We start from the raw sequence: 21,658 nt of genomic DNA, 5'->3' as shown, positions 1-21,658 counted from the left end.
CTGGGCAGATTTCTTAATGAAAGGGTTTGATTCTGTGCAGTTTGAAATCAGCTTGTTTCCAAATATTCCTGATAGTACTAATATTGAGAGGAGCACAGGAAGCCTGAAGGGGAAACAAAATGTACGCCTGTGGTGCAACAGTGCACCCATTTGAGCAGCTTCTAGGTATAGTTGCCTTGTCTTCCTCATCTCAGAGAGCCACACAGGCAATTATTTACATGACTCTGCTGAGCCACCCTCCTGCTTCACGTGCCTCTTCCTCTGGCCCAGAGAGCTCCAGATCTTTCAAACCCAAAGACATTTCGCTCTCCAGCTTCTAACCCTTCTTTAAGTGCAGTGGGATGCCTTCTGCTCTTCATGGCCCAGTCTGTGGTGGCCCACACAAGGCTGTCCGAAGGATGGTGGCTGTGTCCTGACCAGGCACAGCATGTGGCCTGGGCTCCTGTACCAAAGGAAGCACAATTTTCCTTCAAGGTGCATGGAGACAGGAGCAAGGTGCAGCTGGGCATGATGCTGGAGTTGGCACAGTCCCTCTCATCCCAGGGGATCTCCCTTCCAGACAGCTAGGGATGTGATTTGATTTATTGCATCCTGCTCTTCCTAATTACACCTTCTCAGAGTGCTGCATATAATTCCCCTGCTACTCTCACTGTCCTGTTCTTCTAAGATGATAGATCCTGAAATGGGTCATTCCCAGGTACTTCTTTTTGGTGCCCAGTCTCAGCGTGATGGTAAAAGATGTTCTGGATATCAATTTGCTTTCCAGATTCTCAAAATAAACACTTTTTTGGGAACACTGTGTGAGCCTCTGCAAGCTGGGTTACTCAAGGAAGAGAGCCAGAGTGATATAGAAAAAGAAAAGCCTGCAAAGTCCCTGTCCTCTTTTTGCTCAGACCCCAATGAATCTTACTGAAGACCTCAGGTTTGGCTCTGGGTTTCACCTATGTGATCCTCCTTCCAGCCTGGTCATGGCAATAGGATACCCTGAATTGTCCCTGCATTAACTGTAGGGACAGATTTAATACTGGTAAAACAGAAGCAGACCTCACGGGAGGTCATGTGTCAACTCAGCATGTGTCAACAATGCAGGGAACAGCAACAGAGAACCTGAATGTTACAGAGTTAGGCTTACAGTGATGAGGTCAAGCAGCTATTTACATGTTCCGGTGCATCAACACTATTGATACCGACATGATTTCAGGTTCAAATTGATTAATATATAAACAAATAGGCTTCTGGGCACACCGGCACCTTTCCTGCCTTTTCAGAGTTGAAATACTCAAAAAAAAAAAAAAAAAAAAAAAAAAAAAACAAATCAGCTTTTTCCATTGTGTATCAATCCTTCTAATAAAAGGTATTACATTTCCCCTGCTTTGTTTCCAGAGCCACTTGACTGCAGGAGCAGAATAACACAGGGCACTTTCAGTAGTGGATTGCAAGCGATACTTGCACTTTTTGGGACCCTTAGGGGATGCTTTGACAAGGACCAAATCCTGCTGAAGCCAGATTTGGCTGTTGTAAGAGGCAAAGTGCAGTCAGATCAGTCAAAGCCTGTTTATTGCTGTGGAATAGCAGGCCTTCCTGAGGTGTCTTCTAGCTCTTTCAGGGCTGAACACTGCATTTTCATCTCATAGTTCTGCACACTGGTAATTTTTTAATTCCTGCCTTTTTAATGAGATATCAGTGGGCTGGACTTGAAATTTTTACCCTACACTTCTAAACCTCATGTCCATTTCCATCATTTGCACTGTTATCAACGTAGAAGGCAGAGCATTAGAGACTTTTTCAGTGGTTACTTTTACAAGCTCTTTAAAGAGATCTTCTCTGGGCTCTGTAAATTAAAACATCTTATACTCATGGGGTTTTTTTTTTTGTGTGTGTGTGTGTGGGAGGGGAGGGTTGTTTGTTTGTTTTTTGAAACAAACAACAGAAACCAGAAATGGCTGCAGCTCTTCTACCTGCTGTTACTCCCAAACCCTCCCTGCCTTTCTGAAAGGAGAGCAGTCAGATACGTATTTCAGAACCCCATGCAAAGTTTCCATGGGATCTGCACGAGCCAAAGGGTCAGATGGGGCGACACATCACCAGTCCCTCTGGTTATAAAATGTATTTTAATGCTCTCTGAGCCCATTTTAGAAAATTTACAGAGCTTTTGTTGGTAAAAACAACAACATTTTGAGAACATTATAAAACAATTTCAAATCCCATTTCTTTAGTGAGTACTTCATAGGTTCCATTATACAGCCTTTGAGAACTGTAATTAAGTGCTTTGAAACATGTTTGGGTCTGTTTTGTGTCAGGTGTTGCCTCCAGTCTCTTTGGCTTGAGGAAAAAGCTTATTTATGGGAAAGTTACTATTGCATTTAATGGAAATCAGAAACAGACCGGGAAGGCTGCTGGCTCTGAAGCACCCTGTGCTCCTTGTTATATGAACTTGGGGGAAAGCCTGCCTGCCTCCTGGGACAGCCTGATCATAAAAATATAATCTTTGTTTTGCATTTACCAGTTTGTTTTTTTCCTCCTTTCTGCAATCCTCTTACTTAATTTGCCATGAAGCAAATAACAATAGCTCACCCCCGCAGACCCTCCTTTCCAGTTGGTCAAAATGTATCTGAAGTTTAACCTGATTTCAAAATGCTGTTGCTGGACCCAAGGAATGAGAAAATCCTGTTCAAGAGCACAGAAACAAGCATTTGGACACTCATAAGAAGTACCTACCATCAGAAACGTTTACCAAGTACAAAGCACATTTTGAAAACTGATGGCAACAGTATTTCCTTCTCCCCTGCAGAAGCAAACCCCTTCAGAATCATAAATCAAACCTCCAAACCCAACACATTGTGCACAACATTACAGCATCAAAATAATAATTGAGCTTATCACCCTTACCTTTCAGTTTCTAGGGCTTCAGCCTCTACAAGACATACTTTCAGATTTTTTTCTCAGTGGATGTAACAACTTATCTTTTAAAATGCTCTTAGCTTCAGGAACTGGTAGGGCTTTAATTAGTACAAATACTGCCATCCTGGCAGTACTAGGAGGCAGCTGGCAGACACAGCTGGTCCTGGAATAAGCTGAGGTGGCTGCATTTTTTGTTTCTCCTGGGTGCTTGCAAACAGTCAAGCCACCCTGGCAGTGCTAGGGGCAAAGGTAGTGCTCTGCCTGCAGGCCATTTACTGTGTCCAAGGTCTGGCTGAGCACACATCTCTGCTGGATGTGTAGACAGAGCCACCAGCTAGGGGAATCTTCACATTTTAGGAGCTTGGCAACATCCTCACCCTAGGCTAGTCCAGCTCTTCTGCCTTGCAGTTGTTCCCTAGGTGAAACAAGTTTGGTGGTTCTCAGTACGTGGTTTGGCTGACCATGTCCACAGCTGTGTCCACAGTTGTGAAAGATGGAGAATGTGCAGCTCACATTCAGGAGAAAGCACGTGGCTCAAGGCATGAAAGGACTTGAGGGCAGGCTGCATGGCAATGTTGCTAGTTTTGCCATGGGCACAGGGAAGAGAATAGCATGGAGCTGTCTGCTAGTGTCCTTATGGAAGCTAACCAACCTCCTCAACAGATTCCATAGGGCATTGGGATGTGAACATGAGCTAGTGCAGATGATGCTCCTAGGGCCCAGGAAAAGGTGATGAGTAAGAGTGGTCCCGCTGGCCTGGGGCCAGTAGGAGTGGCAATGTGGCAGTAACATGTCCTCTATGGCCAGGAGGGATGAGCTGGCTGCCCTGCTAAAATTCATAGGACTGTAGAACTATAGAATGGCTTGGGTCTTGGTTTGGGATAGGTCACCATGATGAGGGAGGAACAGATGGAAGTGGGAACAGGCACTGATTCCCCTTACTCTTCTGGGGGAGACTGAGGCAGGGATGGTATTTGCTTATCTGTCTCCTAACGTGAGGCATGGTGGGCTGGTCCCAACACAGCTGGGAGCATCCAGATGTTGGCAGGAGGAGGTGAGGGCACTCGGCAGCCCTTCCCACTGCCCTGGGGGGGATGGAGGGGCAGGGCAGTGCTGATGGAGATTGAGTCTAGTGATTGATTTAAGGGATTTGCTGTCTTTTTCTTTCTCCCTCTCTCTCTTTTTCTTTCTCTCTCCTTTTTCCCCCCTTTTCCCTCCCTCTTATCCCTTTCTTGGTGCATTTGTCTTCGAGGAACCTGGGGTGTTCTTTTCATCAGTTCAATCTCTCTCTGGCACTTGAGTTCTGATTGGCTGAAGGTCTTAGGAAAAAAAAATCTTTAATTAAGTAGATAATCTCTTCTTAGGAAGTTCTGCGGCTTCATTTCACCAACCCCCTTTAGCTCTTACTTTAGGATTGGTTAACCTTCACAGAAGTTGGGATTCAGGGGGCATACGCTTCTTCATCACACCAGCAGCACTGGGTGGAAAATAACTCCATCCGTTCCCTAATTTTACTGTGGGTTTTTTTTTTCTTTTATATTTTTTTTCTTTTTTTTTTTTCCCCCTCAGTGTTGGTACCCAATTTTGTTGGTTGGTGGTTTTTTGTTTTTTGTTTTTTTTTTTGTTGTTGTTGTTTTTGTCTTTTTTTAGGATGTCATTTCTCCCTCTTTATTTGGATTTTATATTTCACATGGACCCTTATCTGGGCATCTTCCTTCTCACTCCCTTCTTCCAGCCCTGCTGTGCCTGGTGAGTATTGGGAGCACCCCAGTCTGTGTGGCAGGCAGGTGCCCTTCCTGGAGACCCTAAGGATATTCCTCCTCAGCTTCCTAAATATTCCTCTTTCCATTAGCTCAATTCTGGTCTTTTGTGGGACCGGACACTTAGCTAAGTTCCAAGAGAACCACTGGCAGAAAAGCTCAATCTAAGCAGAGATTTCCTCTTCTTCCCCCTTCTATGGGACAAATCCTAATCTGGGGTAAATTACAGCAGATGCCCCTAGAGCAGATGTAGAAGACCTACCCCTTGGGAAGGTACCCATTGGGACAGGCAGCTATTTCTGCTTTTCTGAAGGCTCACTGTCTGTGTGAGTCTTGTCTTAATCAAATCAAATGGGGCTTCTCTCATTCTCCCAGGAGAGGACAGTCCCTGATTAAGAGCTCAGAGACAGCAGGGATAAGCTCGATGTGTGTGAGCATCACTCCATGAGAACAGCCTGAGACCCGACTCCCCGACAGGCACAGGGTCAGGATTACATGCATCTGAAATTCGTGTATTATGGTTTGCCGGGGAGAAGCTTTTGCTACAGTTTGGTTTCCAACCAGCTGGGTCTCGGCAGAGCAATCTGTACAGATCTGCGCTCCCAATGCCCTACTTCTCATCCTCAGAGTTGCTTTATTTTATCACCAGAAATCTATTATAGGGTGAACAGAAAGAGATTATGTTTGCATCAGTTCTACTGTCATCCCTTATTTAGTGTATCTAGCCGATGCTCAAATGGAGATGGATTCAAATGATTTGTTTCTGTAGATATTTTTGTTCATGTGTGATTTCTACTGAGTACCTAAACTTTATTCTGCCCTTCTGTGATGCCCTGGGGAATTTGCTCAGTGGGTCACAGACTTATCTCAAGGAAAGGCTTTTCCCATTCAATTACAAAAATTCCCTGCATCTCCCATAACAGTTCTATGGCATTCTTACTGTGGACGGAATAACCAAAATTACAGAAACTCAAGACTAAATGGGAACTCATTCCTGTTAGGGTGGGAGTTAAATCTCCGTTCTCTCAGAGGTCTTCTCCTCCCCTGTGTATTTCAAAATATTATACAATAGCAAACTCGAGATAAATTTTCCTTCCTGAGGGAAGGGGATATCTGTTATGCAGAGAGGCTGGGCATTGCAGAAACTCATGCAGGATTTATGTCATTTTTTCCCTTCTGCCTGTATATATCCCTTGCTTTCCTCAACATAAATGGACTTAAAATACATTAAAAGAGAAAATAAATCAACATTTGTTAGAAAAAGCTCTAAGGGTGTGGATTTTCAGAGCATCAAAGTGATCAAAGTTAAATGCAAAAATCCCAGACATTTTCACTGGGAATGGAATATTTAAATGCCCCGCTTGCCTTTCAGAAGGTTTTATCTCAGGGAAAAATTTGTAACTCAAGATAGTGTCCATCTCCTAGGTCAGAGTTTCCCAAGAGAAAGGAAAACTGCAAACTTCATTTGAAATTATCTTATTTCAGACCCTGTCTCTTAACTCTCACAGAGAAAAAGAAAAGTTCATGGGAATCATGCAATAATCCTGTTTGCATTTTTTGCTGTTTATCATTATCTGATATCCAGCTGCTTAAAATGCAACTATATATATATATATATATACATATATATATATATACATACATACTATTTCCTGTGATTTCATCACAAAACAGAGGAAAGTATTTAGATCAGCAGTAAAATGCTTTTTATATATTGTGCTGCTTTCCTTCTCTGGGTGGGGATTAGATTCCTTCGTATCAGCACGCTTGTAGACTGCCAAAGTATCAGAGTTGTATTTAAGAACTAAAAATAAAATTAATAAATATAATGAAACAGAGAAAAATTAAGTAAAAAAATGTAAAGCCCTCCTTAACGAGTTGCCTCCCAGTTTCCTCGCTTATGGGAATAATATAACAGCCTTTATTTTAGAAACTTGCTTCTAAATGTTTTTGGGTTTGTTTTGTTTTGTTTTTAACTACATCTGTGGGTTTGTCCCTGATTTCTGATATCACTGGTTTTCTAATAACTTGAGGGTGAAATTCAGATCCAATGCGAAACTGTAGTGAAATACAGAAGTGTAAGATAATGGCAGATCTAAATACAGCTCTAGAGAGAGAAAACTGAATCAGCAGCAAGGTAGTGTGAGTGGGTGATCGGGTATCTTAAGTTCCTTAATGGGAGACTTGACATAGAAGTGAGGAGCAGGATGCTGTTATTGGGTGAAGTCGTGCATGAGTAGAAATTGTCAGAGGTTTATTAGCATTTGATATGTGTAAAATATAATGCAACAGCTGCTTGGCAGAGTTGTTTGCTGTTGGGTTCAATAGGATGCAATAGAGAGCCCCTGCTATAGCTATGCATTAGCTTTGAAATAGTTTCCTAGTACCTGACTCAATGAAGCCTGCTTTGCCCCATGTCTGCTTTTCCCAGATGAGCAGAGCAGTGGAAGGGATCATACCATGCCCAGGGCACTGCATGGACCCAGGGCAGCTGCGGCACTCAGAACTGCTCTCCCTGCCCGCCGAGTCTGCTTCTGCTCCACTGTTGCTCGTGTCATGCTGTCCTGCAGTCTGAAAGTGCAGGGAAAGAGCATCAGGTAGCTAGAAGCTGTAAGCTGTGCAGAAGAAGAGAATCATTTCAGGAGTTTCCTGTTGGGTGTGTGATTTCAGCAAGTTGTAAATCTGTGCGGTGACAGTGAAGCCGTGGGAATTGGGCTGGGTGCAGACGCAGCCAGCTACTGAGCCTTGGATTACATTCTGCTTCATTTGGCGATATAGATAATTATTGAGAAAAATAATTACATTGCAGAGACAAAGATGAAGAGAGATTCTTTTTCACAGTGATTTTCTTTGCAGAGATTGTTCTAGGGCCATTTCCAGCATTGTGCTACTTCTGTGGAACAAGTAACTTAATTGCTCTCTGTCCCACTAGATATTCAGCAAAGAGACACATTTTTCTTAGCTAGACCACAGGCACAGGGACAAAATTCACAGTCTGTCTCCATTACCACATTTCGTTCCATTTCAATATAAATAAGAAAACTTCCAGATGCTTTCCAGATATACACTGGCCCATTTTGCAATAGGTATTCAAACTGCCCCATCGTCCCTTCTCTTGAATCCACTTGTAGCTGCAAGAGTTAAATGGAGGGGCTAAGCTTACCGGTCTGAATGAACTCTTTGCTTCTCTAAGCCCTGCAAGCCACCCAGCAGCATGCCTGCCGGCTGATCGGAGGGCTCCGGGAAAGCGCCTTCTGTCTCTCTGACTTAATAAAAACATTGAGAATATCCTGCTGGGAAATTGCTACTGTACCATTTGCTCAGCTGCAGATCAGGAATTGGTGTATCCTGAACTTGGCCCTTTTGTGAAGCTGAAGGTTTATCCTGGGAGGAACAGATACATTGCTGCAGTGCAGTTATGGCACCCAGTGCCTGCTAGCAGACTGGTTTTCGGTTAACCCTGAATTGTGCATTACCATCCTCTCCTAAAGCTACTCCTGCAGCTTCTCACGTGTTCCCAGTCCAAAATGAAGCCAACTTAAAATAAATACTTCTTGCACATGATGAATTTACCTTTTCCTATTAACGAAGTGAGAATCAGTGCAGATTGGATGTATTTGTTGTTTTGGTCAGAAAAGCTATATAAGACGACTTATAATTCTCTAGATCTTCCCAACACAAGGCCATTTCAGTAGAATTTTCTCACAGCTGCTACCAGGGCCTTAGATTCACACTGACATCACTGTGAGCACTTAAGTTAGCATGGTCTCCACGGCAAAGCTCTTAAGAACAAGGCAAAGGGCAGGAGGGAAACCAGACGGAAAATAACTTGTTCGTGCTGCTACCCAGTCGTGCTAGGATGGGGACCCGCAGAGCTCACACAGTCTGAAAAGCCCCGGCTCATGCCCCTGTGTGATTTGGGTTACTGTTGCTCCAATCACTCAGCTGCAGATGCCATCTCACCAGTTCCCAGGAAATATTTAATTAGTTATACAATGCAGAAGTGGCTCCCAGAGGAAAATTTTTCTGCAAAACAGCCACCATCTCCATGTGAAAGCACCCAGTGGGGCTGAAGGACAGCTGGGCCCAAAACAAAGGGGAAGGGTGTGCTGCTCTCACACTGTGCCCTGGACATGGCTTCCTCCCTCCCACTGAGGCCCAGGGGAGACTTTCCCCCCATAAACTGTATTAGTAGATACTTGGTGGACTTGCCAAAGAACAACTTTGCAAGCCAGTTCTCTGAACTCCTGCTCAGTTATGAGCAATAGCAAAGGTCATGTTCCTTTTGGTTTTGAACAAGCTGGAATAGCCAGCCCTCCTTTTTGTGGTGTACCTCTGAGATCCCCGTTAGGGCTGTTCTAACCGAGGGGACTGTGGCACAGCTCTGCTGTGATCCCTGGCATGGGACAGTAATGCCTGCTGTGGTCTGCAGTGCTGGGATGCTGGAGCCAGCCCTGGTGTGCCCCAACACCAAGGCTGGGCCAGGGTTGGCTGAGAAGCAAGGGCATCCCCTGCTGGGATATGACCAGCAAAGTGAGCAGAACATCACGTTAAACAGAAGCTGCAGAGCCTCATTTCTGTCAGTAAATGCCCTAACTTTTGCCCTATTACTCATTGCAAGGTCTCAGTCAGCCTATGTACTCTCAGTGTCCTCCCTGGGGATACAGCACTCAGCCACCTCCCCAGAGTTGCCAGGTGCCCATGGGACAGGCACTCCCCAGGGTCACCAAAAACAGTCATGATGGTTATTTTGCAAATCTGGAGATTTGAAATGAGCTGACTGTAGGATAAACCTCCCTTCTCTTGCTTCATTTTTGGCTAGGGACTATGGGGATTTGCGCTCTGTCCTTTCTGCCAAGCACAGCTAACCTGAATTCATCCTCTAGATCCCGAGTGGTAATCACAGCACCACTCGCAGTCCTGAAACTGATGATCACTTGCACTGAAATAAGCCTTTTTGGCTACAAAAAGAAATTCAGATGATCTCAGTGATCCTAATTTGCAACTCAATCCTGCATATGGTTGCGATGTTGCAGGGGAAAGAGCTCAAGTCTATAGCAATGGGAAAGGCTCATGGGGATTTTTTCCAGTTGAGAAATACTCACTGGATGCTGGCCTGTGACCAGGCGTGGCTGGACAAGCCCATGGCCAGGCAGCAAAGATAGAGAAGCTACCAGCAGCAGGCTCTCAGGCTGTAGGTACCACAGAACACAGCACAGACTGAACACCATTCAGCACAGATTTCAGAATACTCTTTGAAACCCATCTTTCAAAAACAGCCTGTTCTGATGTGCAATTGGCCTGGTACCTCCCAAGCAGAATGCACAGGACAGCCTTAGTTCCCAGGTGAGGACAACTGACTGTCAGGCCACTGCCCATCCCAGCTGGCAGCCACTGCCCAAACGAAGGCAGAAGCTGAGCTCGGTCATCCACAGATGGCAGATCTCAGTAGGCATGGCAGGGCCTTCTGGTCATCGAGCTCCCAGGTGGGGAGCAATGAGAAGAGATTTGCTTTTTCCTCCCCTCCCATTGCCAAGTGTGAGGAATGAGTTAAAGATGTTGTCATGCCACAGCAAGCAAAAATCTCATGATTCAAAAATAAATGAGAGTTCCTTTCATTTGCTTTCAAGTATATTTAGAAAGATGGCCCGCATTTTGAAGTTTTTCCTCTTCTGTACAAGAAATAGAAGTTGCTGATCTACAGAACAGCGGAAATCATGAAACTTGCTGAGCTGAAGGCTCTGGGTACTAAAACAGGCCTAGCACGTTCTCAGTAGAAAAATTTTCTTTTAATAATAAGGATATTAAGTATTTTGCAAGAATGCAAACAGGCACCTTGGGAAACATTTCATCTAACTTTTTCATATTTCACTTGGAAAACATCAGAAAATTTCACTTTGGCACAGCAAGAAGAGAGTGTGGTCAGCCAAATCTGGCATTACAGGAAAACAAGGAACCACAAGGCAGGGGGATGTCACTGAAACATGCACCATGATCAAGCTGTGGTGTGACATCCTCCTCTCTAAGGGAGATGGCCCATCTCTTGGGGCTAGGGGCAACACTACCCTGAGTTAGCTGAGCGGCAGATGGGTTTAGTGAAAAGCAAATCTGGGGGAGCAGAGAAGATGGGGGAATTGGTGTAACTAGCAGCTATGAGAAGAGCGAAAGGAAGGAGCAGTGAGTGAGGGAAATGGAAGGGAAGAAGGGGTGCTAGGAACAGCTGTGGAAAAAATGGAGAGCACAGCCATGGGGAACAGGGGGCCAAGGAGGCAGGGCAGGCAGACAGGACCCCAGTAGGTATGGGCAGGGGAAGGTGCTGAGGGAGCAGAGGTGCCTGCAGCCAGGAGTCAGGCAGGGTGATAGGAGAGCCCTGGGATGCCAGGCATTCCCCAGGCCCCTCCATCATCACCCCCTCCCTGCTGACACTGTCTCTGTCTTCCAGGTCAGTGAATAATTTCCTGATGACGGGCCCCAAGGTAAGAGAAATCTCTTTGATCTCTGTCCCTGATCCCACTAAACCCAAGGGGGGAAGGGGGGCTCCTCCTTCTCACTCCTCTCCAACCAGCTTTGGCCAGAACTGCCCTCAACACCACCAACAAGGCAGGGCAGGGCCAGGGATGTCCTCCTGAGAGCTCTGCAGGCTGCAGCAGCCCTCAGCAAAGGGGCCTGGGACCCTTCTAAGCTGATTGGGTCAGATTGTGGAAATGTGTTTATTGACCCCAACTGCCAATCTTACCTGTCATCCATTGCTTCCTGCTGACCAGCTCAGCATTAGGACCTACGTTCATCCAGCTGGAGGAGCATTTGCTGCAGGCCCTGCAGAACACACTTCCCCAAGGAGCACAGCTAGAACTGCCAGGACTTCATTCAGTGGTTTTGATTCCTCTCCTCCTTGCACCCCTTTTTCAGAGCCTTTATTTCCTAAGTAAGACCAGCTGCAAAATTCACCTCATATTTTTGTTTGTCTTGAAAAAGCACCTTCAAAAAACAAATCCTCTTACACTGAAGAGACAAGGAGGTCCCTAACTGCACAGGGCTGGCTACACATAGCTCCTCACATGGCTAGCATCCCTCAGCTCCATTTTGCCTTCTCCTTCCGGGAGGCTCAGCCTCTGAGGCAGCACTGCAGAGAACACACTTCTTGCTGCTGTTGGCAACCAGTAGACTTCACAGAGCTAAGCTCAGGCAGCCCCCTCAGCTGTGCACATCTTGTCTCTATAGATGGTACTCAAGTCCTTTTGCAGCTGACTGCCAGCCTCGTGGCAAGACTGGGGCCACGCTTCTCAGCACAGCTGGACCCTCAGTACCAGGCTGATGCTGTCCCCATCTTGATTCACTGCTTTGCTTTCTCCTAGGCCTATCTCATCTACTCCAGCAGTGTGGCTGCTGGGGCGCAGAGTGGCATTGAGGAGTGCAAGTTCCAGTTTGCCTGGGATCGCTGGAACTGCCCTGAGCGGGCATTGCAACTCTCCAGCCATGGCGGGCTGCGCAGCGGTAAGGAAAGCACTGGATACCACTACCGGGACCCACTTGCTGCAGGTTAGAGCCCAGCAGCTCTTCCTCTCTTCCCAAGTGCCTCCTTTCCACCTGGGCTGTTCCTCTTCTGGGGCAGGCTGGGCTGTGGTTTGGCAGAAGGCAAGGCTCGAGGAGGATGTGGGGAAGACATCTGACCCTTGGAGAGGGCTTCTTCCTCTCTGGGATGTATCAGTGAGATATGGGGATATTTGGGCATCTGTGCTGTATAACCACCGGTGAGCATGATACCTGGGTGCAAAACTCTTCCTCACTCTTACAAATGGCACTGGTTAGTTTGGATCAAATCTGGTTCAAGCCAAAACTAAGCTCATCTGACCTGTAGGACCTTTTTTCCATCCAACACAACCCTGCTCATTGCAAACATCATCTGACTCAGTCTCAGGAATGGTAGGAGCCGTTCTTAACACCAGTCTTGCCATGAAATCTTTAACATGTTTGCCCTCCTTGTGTTTCTGCTTGACAGCGAACCGAGAAACTGCCTTTGTCCATGCCATCAGCTCTGCAGGTGTCATGTACACACTGACCCGGAACTGCAGCCTGGGGGATTTTGACAACTGTGGCTGTGATGACTCCCGCAATGGGCAGCTTGGTAAGGAGAGACAAGCGGTTGTCCCACTATCAAACCCTGGGCTGCTAAAGGAAGCTCTCCTCCATTATTCCATCAGCATTACTGTTGGGAAAAGCAGCATGGCATCTATAGACCCTTTGAGTATTCATCAGTATGTTGGGCGAGAACTGCTGTGGCAGTGCCCAGCATTCATCTCACCCCATCCCCGCAGCCACTGGACAGCCTTGGTGGGGAATTCCAGGGCTTCACCACTTTGGCTCTCCCCTCAGATCTCATGCAATAGTGAAGTTTGGGTGTTTTGGAAGGAAAAATTCAAATTTCAAATGATCAAAACCTTTTAAAAGCCTCTCCTTGCTTAGCCGTACTTGGCAGGCTGTAGGTGTCAATTTGTCACAAATTCCGCTGGAGCTCCCAGTATTGTGTAATTTGCTTATTGGCTAACAGTTTTTACAACAGCCACTGCTTTGTAGGTGTCTAAGGCCTGGGACAGACCATATCTCTCAGACCAAGACTTTAGGGCAATGACACACCAAATTTTATTTGAGCTAGTCATGCTACAATTTCTTTCCTCAAAACATATTTGTTTTTCATGAAAGTTTTCTAGTGTGAACTTAAAGCCTTGACGGGCAAAGAAAACTTGTGTATGTCCAAAACATCATGGTTCAATTCCAAATATCACTGCGCTGACTCTAAGCTGCTGTAGCTGCATTGGATACATGTTTCTATTCTCCCTTTGATGTCCACTGCAATCACCCACCTTCCCATTAGGTGCACTGCTGCCTTTCCCTGCAAGAAAGCGTCAAGGCAATGGCATGGCCTTGCAGGGACAAAAGGTACAAGACCAATTAAACCGCAATGCCCATGATGCACCACCAAGGCACACAAGGGTCAGAATATTTCAGATTTAAATTCTTCCCAGAGCATTTGGTATTTTTCTCTAGGAAAAAAAAGAAGAAACTGCATGATGTGTTTCCAGGCAGCTGTGCTAAATTATCAAGCCCACACTAGGCTAGAAAAAGTACTTTCCACAATTTCCTGTATAGTTTCCCAATCTGCGCTGACTCCCTTGTTCCTTTATGATAACTGGAATATCATAGCCTTCTGAGATGCCCAACATCAGCCTGGGATTTTGTGTACATCAAAAAGAGGGCTTCCTTCATATAGGTGTACCAGGGCTGGGCAGTTTTTCTGGTGGAGGGGACTCTGTTCTTACTAACCAGGATGTGCACTCAGGGCATCCCTTCCAGCTCTAAGGATTCTTCTCTGATTCTATGCACACAGGTTGGTTAATCCATCTCAGGAATCTGTTATGAACAGGCAAGTTATCCCTGCAACTCAGACTGATCCAGTTAAAGTCATGGTTGGAGGGAAGGTGATTAAAGATCCAAAGTTTCATCTCTGTAGGAGTGCTATCAAATGAATTCTGAATCCTGCTAGGATTCAGGCACCACTAGGCAAAGGGCAGGCTTCATCCCCTAGCCTTCATTCCTTCCATCACTGCTGGCAATCACCCTTTCCTTCCCTGGGGGGCACAGCACAAAGAGGAGCTGGTTCCCTGGCAGCACACCTCTTACCTCCTTTCCTAGGTGGGCAAGGCTGGCTGTGGGGAGGCTGCAGCGATAATGTGGGCTTTGGGGAAGCCATCTCCAAGCAGTTTGTGGATGCCCTGGAAACTGGACAAGATGCCAGAGCTGCTATGAACCTGCACAACAATGAGGCAGGAAGAAAGGTAAGCCCCCTTCCTCCTTCCAGACCTGGAGGCACGTATCTGATGTGTTCTGGCCATTCACTATGGAGTCTCACTATATGTCCTGGCTGAGAGCATGTGCAGAATAGAAGCAATTATTTTGCTGAGGAGAGGGGGAGCAAGGTAGCAATACCGATAGCATTTGTCCTAATGTAGCAAACCTTCCATGCTTACCCTGCTAGCTCCTTCCTGCTGCCCTCCTTCTCCCTCTTCAAGAAGTAGAATACCTTGGAGAAACCAATGTAGACCTTCAACCAACCCGCCCCGGGCAGGTCTATTGTACAAGAAGGGGCCACAGCAGACCCCTCCACAATTATGAGCCAGACTTATCCATAAGCTGCACCACAGAAATGTGATGACCCAGAGTGACCCCTCTGGGCTTCTTCCTACATCCCCTCTCTTTCCTCATCTCCCAGGCTGTCAAAGGAACCATGAAGCGGACTTGCAAATGCCATGGTGTGTCAGGAAGTTGTACCACACAGACCTGCTGGCTGCAGCTGCCCGAGTTCCGCGAGGTTGGCACTTACCTCAAGGAGAGGTACCACAAGGCCTTGAAGGTGGACTTGCTGCAGGGGGTGGGGAACAGCGCTGCCAGCCGGGGAGCCATTGCCGAGACCTTCAGCTCGATCTCCAAGAAGGAGCTGGTCCATTTAGAAGACTCTCCTGACTACTGCCTGGAGAACAAGACGCTGGGGCTGCTAGGCACGGAGGGCCGGGAGTGTCTGAAGAGAGGCAAGGCACTCAGCAAGTGGGAAAAGCGGAGCTGCCGGCGGCTGTGTGGGGACTGTGGGCTGGCGGTGGAGGAGAGACGGGCTGAGATGGTGTCCAGCTGCAACTGCAAGTTCCACTGGTGCTGTGCTGTGCGCTGTGAGCAGTGCCGCAAACGGGTCACCAAGTACTTCTGTGTCCGCAAAGAGAAGCGGGAGCGGAGCGGGGGTGGCGGGGCCAGCCGCAAGCTCAAAAGGAAGCTCTAACTGCCCCTTGCTCCCCCATGGTCCTGTCTGCCCCTCCTCTCTTCTTCTTCCCTTCCTACTTCCCTTGGCACCATTTCCTTCTGGGTTAGTTTTATCTCATTTCCAAGCAAGGCCCCTTCATCCTACATCACTTCACTGTGTGGCTCGGACAAGGCAGAAGAGCTTCTGCAATCCCTCAGCCATGCAGTGCATTTCCTGGTAATGCAGTGGCTGAGGACTTCTGGGAAGGCACTTAAGTGTTAACATAACCAGGTGAGATTTGGTCCCTTCAGCCCAGGGTCACTCTATCTATCCAGTGACTATAGTTTTACAGCTGAAAAACCAGCTGCCCTCTGTAGCTTCTGCTCTTTTCAGCTTGCCTGCTCCCCAGACTAGTACAGTTTACACTGCTTCAAGTCCTTTCAGCAAGTAAGATCAATACTTGGGAAAGCAACTTAGATGGCATCACCAGAGCACTCAGGGTGGTAGTCCCTAAAAAGACTTCTCATGCCATAAAAAAATTGAATCCCTCTAAGAAAAATAGTGCTGCCTTTTATTAAACCCTGCACTATGAGGAAAATGTACGCAACTGCTTCCTGCAGCAAGCCAGCTACCTGGGCATCACCTCCTGCCTTTTACAGCTTAATTCAGCTGTCCTGTGCAGCAAGATTCCAGCTCATTAAATATTTATCCTAGGAAGGAATCACGCCACTCGCTTTTTTATATGCTTATTTTGAATCTTCTAAGCCACCAGTCCTGTCCCCTCTTCTCACCCCAGCCACCCTGACTGATGCCATACCAACACTCTCACACTTGTACAGTCCACCTTCCCTCCCCAATTTCTCCCAGAGAGGAACTGGCAGCTGAGCACATTCCCCTCCTGGGGTACTTGCTGAGCACTCACCTGTCAACTAACTAACTATATACTTCCTCCTAGTCTGAGAAAAAGTCAGTTACTATTTAATGGTGTTGTAAATAGGAAAGTGAAGCACTTTGAAGTTTAATTTATTGCACAGTTACTGTGATGTATACATAACAGTTTTTCCTCTACATCTTATTGTATATATTCTATAGGCTAAGCAAGCAGCAGGAAGACTTAGCTGATGCTTCTCTTTTCCCTTGTCGTGGCTGAGGGCAGGGAGGGAGGAGGCTGTCAGCTGCAGACCCAGGGGAAGCTCACTGCACCCTCAGTGATGTCCTTGGGGCTGTAAATTTATATTCTACTTTGTTGTTTGAAGTATCTTTAGACATATGAGAAGCCAGCAGAGTAAAGTTACTGGCCATTAGACCTGTCTTGTAGCTAATATTTGTAAAGGAATAGCCAATGCAATAAATCAGTAGAAAAGTGCTTGCAAAACTCCGTCGTGTCCAATTAGCTAGCTGGGTGTTTTGTTTGTCCAATTGCATGTGTGGATGCATGCAGCTACAGCTCTGGAGACTATAACTGAGCCCCTTGCTCATCTGTTCAGCACAAAAAGAGCTGATCAGTTCCCCTACCTCAGCCCCTACCACCATAAGAGAGGGCTTGCTCTCTCCTGCAACACACCTGAGCCTAGAGGAAAAGGAGGTGGGAGGGAGGCAGAGGGGCCCAGTTACCCATTTCAGACCCATGGAAGACACTCAGCAGTCTGTATGAATCTCAGTTATCAACTATCCTCTTCATCTCTGGGCTATGTTGTTGGGGATGGGCATTCAGACCCAGGGCAACCTGAGGTCTCGCCAGAGAAAGAGACTCCACAGCACGCAAGAATCTGGCAAAAAGAAATCATCTCAGCCAATTCTCAGGGTTCCTGTTAACATGTGGCTCACCACCCTGTCCTCTGCTTCCCCGTGCTGGGGCTGCATCCTGGGGCAGGAGGGTGAAGAGACACAGAGGGCCTGCTTGACAGAGCTGGCCCAAGGACAGGTGCAAGGCACAGAGCAGAGCTTCCACTCCTTGCTCTCTGTGCCCCCACTGCCACTGCGTGCCACACCCCACACAAGCACCCCGTGCAGGTCGGGGACTAGGCTGGGATGCACCCACGGGATGCAGTGATGCGGGAAGGGCCCCCTTCTCCACATTTCCTGAGCGAGGAGCACACAGGGAGTGCTGCGAGCAGGGCCCCACCAGCACGCATCGCTTCCTGCGGGACAAAATGGCGGCGGCGCAGCTGCAAAATGTGCTGACCTCAGCAGCGGGTCGGGGCCCGGAGAGGTCCCCCTCCCCAACCCTGAGCAGTAAAGGCACTGCGGCCATTGTGCGGTGGGATTGGATGCTTCCATGTATTCATTTCGGTTTAATGAAGGCGCATTCCTCAGAGGAGAAATATTTACACTCAGCTTCCCAGGTGGTCACCTTCGCCCAGATGACACACAAACAGGCACCCCCCGCTCCCTTTTCCAATCCAAACCTCTTTAGAGGTCTTCAGGAGGAGGGGGGCTGCCGGGGAGAAGAACAGAAAAGGGAACAAAATGCTAATAAATCAGCCAGCCGGCCCTTTTCCCCTCCCCTCTGCGGAGTCAATGGAAAGTGTCATTTCACATGCTAATCCCCCTCCGCTCTCTTCACAACACCTTTTCCGAAAAGTGTTTGGGAAAAGTCCTTGTGGCCCGCTTACAGCTCCCTGCCGCTTCGGATTCCTTCTTGTCTAAGGCCGCGGCCCCCGTGTGGGTCTCTCCCTCCAGCAGGGCTCCATACAAAAAAAAATCCCAACAAAGACTTTGGAGTTCATCAGCCTCCCACTGAAATTCACAGCTGCTGAACAAACTAATCCCCTCTCTTGGCCTTTCTTCCTTTCAATGGGTTCTTGGCTTCAAAGACACTTTGGGAAAGGACTTTGTAGGGACTCACACTGCTCCCTCAATAGAAGTTAGTGCAAGCATTATCTTCAGAGCAAGTGGCTTTACAAACAAATACTGCCTAACAATCTCTGCCCCTGCAGCTCCCCCAAACACACACAAACCTAGCCCGCAGACATGATGTTATCTGCAACAGGATTAGAGCCCCGTTCTCCAAGCCCAGGGAACTCTTCCTCCTGCCTCCCCGTTCTTTGTCAACCCAAAGGCCTTCTCATCACTCAACAGAAAACGTTTTTTCCACACTGAGCCGCACAGGGATGCTGCGGCAGCATGTGCACGCATGGGGGGGAAGCATGGCTGCACACTGGCACCTGCTGCAACTGAAGCAGCGGAACCTGTGAGGCAGCAGAAAGCCCCGGGGCCACAGAGATGGAGGTCTGCCACCAGCCTCCCTGGGAACTCTGAGCAGGTCACCTCGCTGCCTGGTTTCCCTAACAAATTTCAGGGATGGAGCTCACCTGAAGCAGAACTGAGCAACAGTGGGACTGAGGGGACAAGAAAGGACTCGCAGCAAAAGAAGGATGAAGAGCTGGTCTCTGCATGAACCCATGAGTGGCAGGAGCAGTGCATGCAGGAGGAAACTGAAGTCCAAGGCATCCAAGAAACACATGGAAAAAAATCCTTACTTCTCAGTGTTACAAGTAGCCTGACTTAAAGAAGCAAAAGGGCTGGGCTGCACAGGTGCTACAATGAAGTCCAGAATGGCAGTCTGCCAACTACCAGGTTTGTTAAATTACCACAAAACACCTAAGAACATTCCTTGTATACTCGCTAGGCAAATGGATGTCACTGGCTACCTGCTTGCTTGTTCAGCAACAGAAGGGTCGCAACATTAGTGCAGTCCTTAATCATCAGCCTGCACCTCTCTGACAGGGGAAAGCTGGGAGGCAACACTGGCTGTCAACTGCTCCCACTTCACTGTGCACCTCTGCAAGTCTCCCTGACACTGAAGCAGAAATAACAAAGGCTGTTTTTCCCTGAATGCATGTACTGTCACTCTAATACCCTAAAAACCTCATAAGCTCTGCTCCCTTCCCTGCAATGGGTCTTCAAATTTTTCCCATCCAATCTTTTTCAACCTTTACTACTAGCAAGCCCTCTAACCACAAGCTGTGTAATACAGCCCTGCACGTTTCAGTTTTCTGCCTCCTGATGGCTGATCTGTACAAGCATACTAGCTAGCCACCTAGTAGCATATAGAAAGATTACAGCATTCTCTCCACTTTATCTCAGTTCTGATGTTCCATTTCAGCCTTCTTACATGCATAAAAGATTACCTGAAATCAGCCAACAGATTTAGAAGTTATTAACTAGAAGCAAGGATTGACAGTTCAGCGGCATACATTTGATTTCTGCAAAGGAGGTCAGATCAGCATGCTAATTTAAGCATAACTGCTTTGGTGGCGTAACAGTGACTTCCAACAGGAGAGGATCTGATCAGGGGCTCCTTACTTACTGATGCCTTTCCAACTCCTAAAGTGAAATATAAAATCCCCAAAACCACTGTGATTCCCCAGGAGAACTCCAGACATCTCCCGGACCCTCTAGTGCCTGACACAGATGGATAGTCACAGCTGAGGACGGTCACTGTAGAACAGATCTCTGGCCCTGCAGCCCCAGGAGCAGGTAAGGCCTGAAGTCTCACCACACCAGGATGTTTGCTGCCCATACCAGCAGAGCCCATGATCTGGTTTGCCCCATACCATTGAAAATCTGCTCCCCAACCCAAGCTGAGAACTCTGTGGGTGACCCTGAAAACTGAGAGGAACAACCCTTTAGTCAGACGTGACAGGCAACTGCCTTCAGATCAACGCTATGAAAAAAACTAGCAGCATCACAAAACGCAGCTTTTATTTCACTGTTCTGTAATCTCTCAGTGCATCAAACTGCAGTAATAGAAACAGAACAAAGCAGCAACAAGGAGGCACTTCGACCCGGAAAGGAGAGAATGAGATGTACCTTCTCCCTTCCTTCTCTGATCCCTCTCCCTCCTAAGTCTCATGGTAGAACAGACTGAATTGTGTAAGTCACTGAACTACAGACCCACGATGGCATTATCACTCAAGCAGCAAGCAGAGGAAGCAGGGGCTGGCTGCAGCCAAACACTGAGAAGAAGCCTCGCTCCCAGCTAGGGTCCAAGGACTGCACTGCCTAGTTAATGTGAAAGAGAGGAGGGTGAGGAAGGAGGAACAGAAGGAAAGATGCACATGGAAGTGCCCCAAAGTCCCATCTGCTTTCCCAGACTTCTTCCACAGGACAGGCACTCTTCATTCACTTACTTTATCCCAGAGGAAATGCCACAGTAATGGAAAGTGTCAGTACAGCCGTGTCCTTGGGACCTGTCAATGCCTCCTACTGCAGCACATTTCTACTATTTTGTCAGGAGGCTTCTTCTTCTGCTCAAGTCTGGGCTGGTCTTTAAGGGGCCTGTACAATCTCTGTTGCTTCTGAAGTCCTAAGACTGCCTGGAAATCCCTAGTTAGGAAACCTTTAGACATCATCAGTTGGCAATAAGCCCACAGTGCTAACACAGAGGAAGTGAAAAAGGCCAGCCAGCGCAGCTTTTAGCCCAAACAAAGCTGCTGGCTCTGAGGAGGAATATACAGAGCATCCCAATCTGCTTGCATTCCTGTATGGGAGAGTCCCAGGAACCAGAAAGGGTGGGGGAAAAAAAAAAAAAAAAAAAAGAGGCTCAAGCCTTCAGCTTATGGGAGGGGAAAAAGGATACTGAGGAAGCTGTCTTCTGTTTACTTTTTATGAAAAGAAGACTGGGTGAAGAAGAAAGAGAGAACCAAAGCTAGCCCAGAGTAGGCTGGCAGATAACTTTAGCTGTATCATGTATCGGAGCAGAGGGGCAAAAGATGAGTTGAAGATTAGAATGAAGATAAAGGAAGAAGAACCAGAGGAGAGATCCTGACTGCAGCCCAATGGAGCAGAGGCACCCCAGCTTAGGTCCCAAAAGAGGCAGCTGCCACTGAGCAGCAGGGAGTAGAGCCTGAGGTGTCTGCTGTTTGTCTCCTATACAAAAGCAGTATCAACCTGGAAGGAGTTTCCCCTTTGTGGATGGGGAACAGGGAAAAGCAGTCTAACACAGAGCAGTCTTTGAGGATTTCTGTGATACCTGGACACCTGAAACTGAGAGCCCTAGGCTGGGAAGTGGACTCGAGGGATGTGGGGGGGAATAGAGAAAGAGAGAGGGAGGGAGAGACAGACAGAGAGCAGTCTCCAGGATATCGACTCCTGGCTGTCTGGAGAGTAGATGGGGCCAGGCATGCTGGTCAAGCACAGTTCCAGGCGCAGACTTCTTTCTCCAGAGTCGGAAGGAAAGTCCGCAACCTGCAGCACATCGACAGGT

The 21,658-nt window shown here is 47.5% G+C and overlaps 1 protein-coding gene across 1 annotated transcript; it reads left to right on the top strand.

Annotated features, from left to right (window-relative positions):
- Positions 1–4,498: 4,498 nt before the first annotated feature.
- Positions 4,499–15,486, top strand: WNT8B (Wnt family member 8B; the record flags this gene model as incomplete). The annotated part of the gene is made up of 6 exons (XM_079535747.1): positions 4,499–4,650; positions 11,104–11,137; positions 12,017–12,155; positions 12,661–12,786; positions 14,352–14,494; positions 14,929–15,486. Exons 1-6 carry the CDS (start codon positions 4,553–4,555, stop codon positions 15,484–15,486), a joined length of 1,098 nt encoding a protein of 365 aa, XP_079391873.1. The 5' UTR covers positions 4,499–4,552.
- Positions 15,487–21,658: the final 6,172 nt, after the last annotated feature.

This window comes from Tetrao urogallus (assembly GCF_951394365.1).
Source record: "Tetrao urogallus genome assembly, chromosome: 5".
NCBI lineage: Eukaryota > Metazoa > Chordata > Aves > Galliformes > Phasianidae > Tetrao > Tetrao urogallus.
This window is presented reverse-complemented; position numbering and strand designations above follow the sequence as displayed.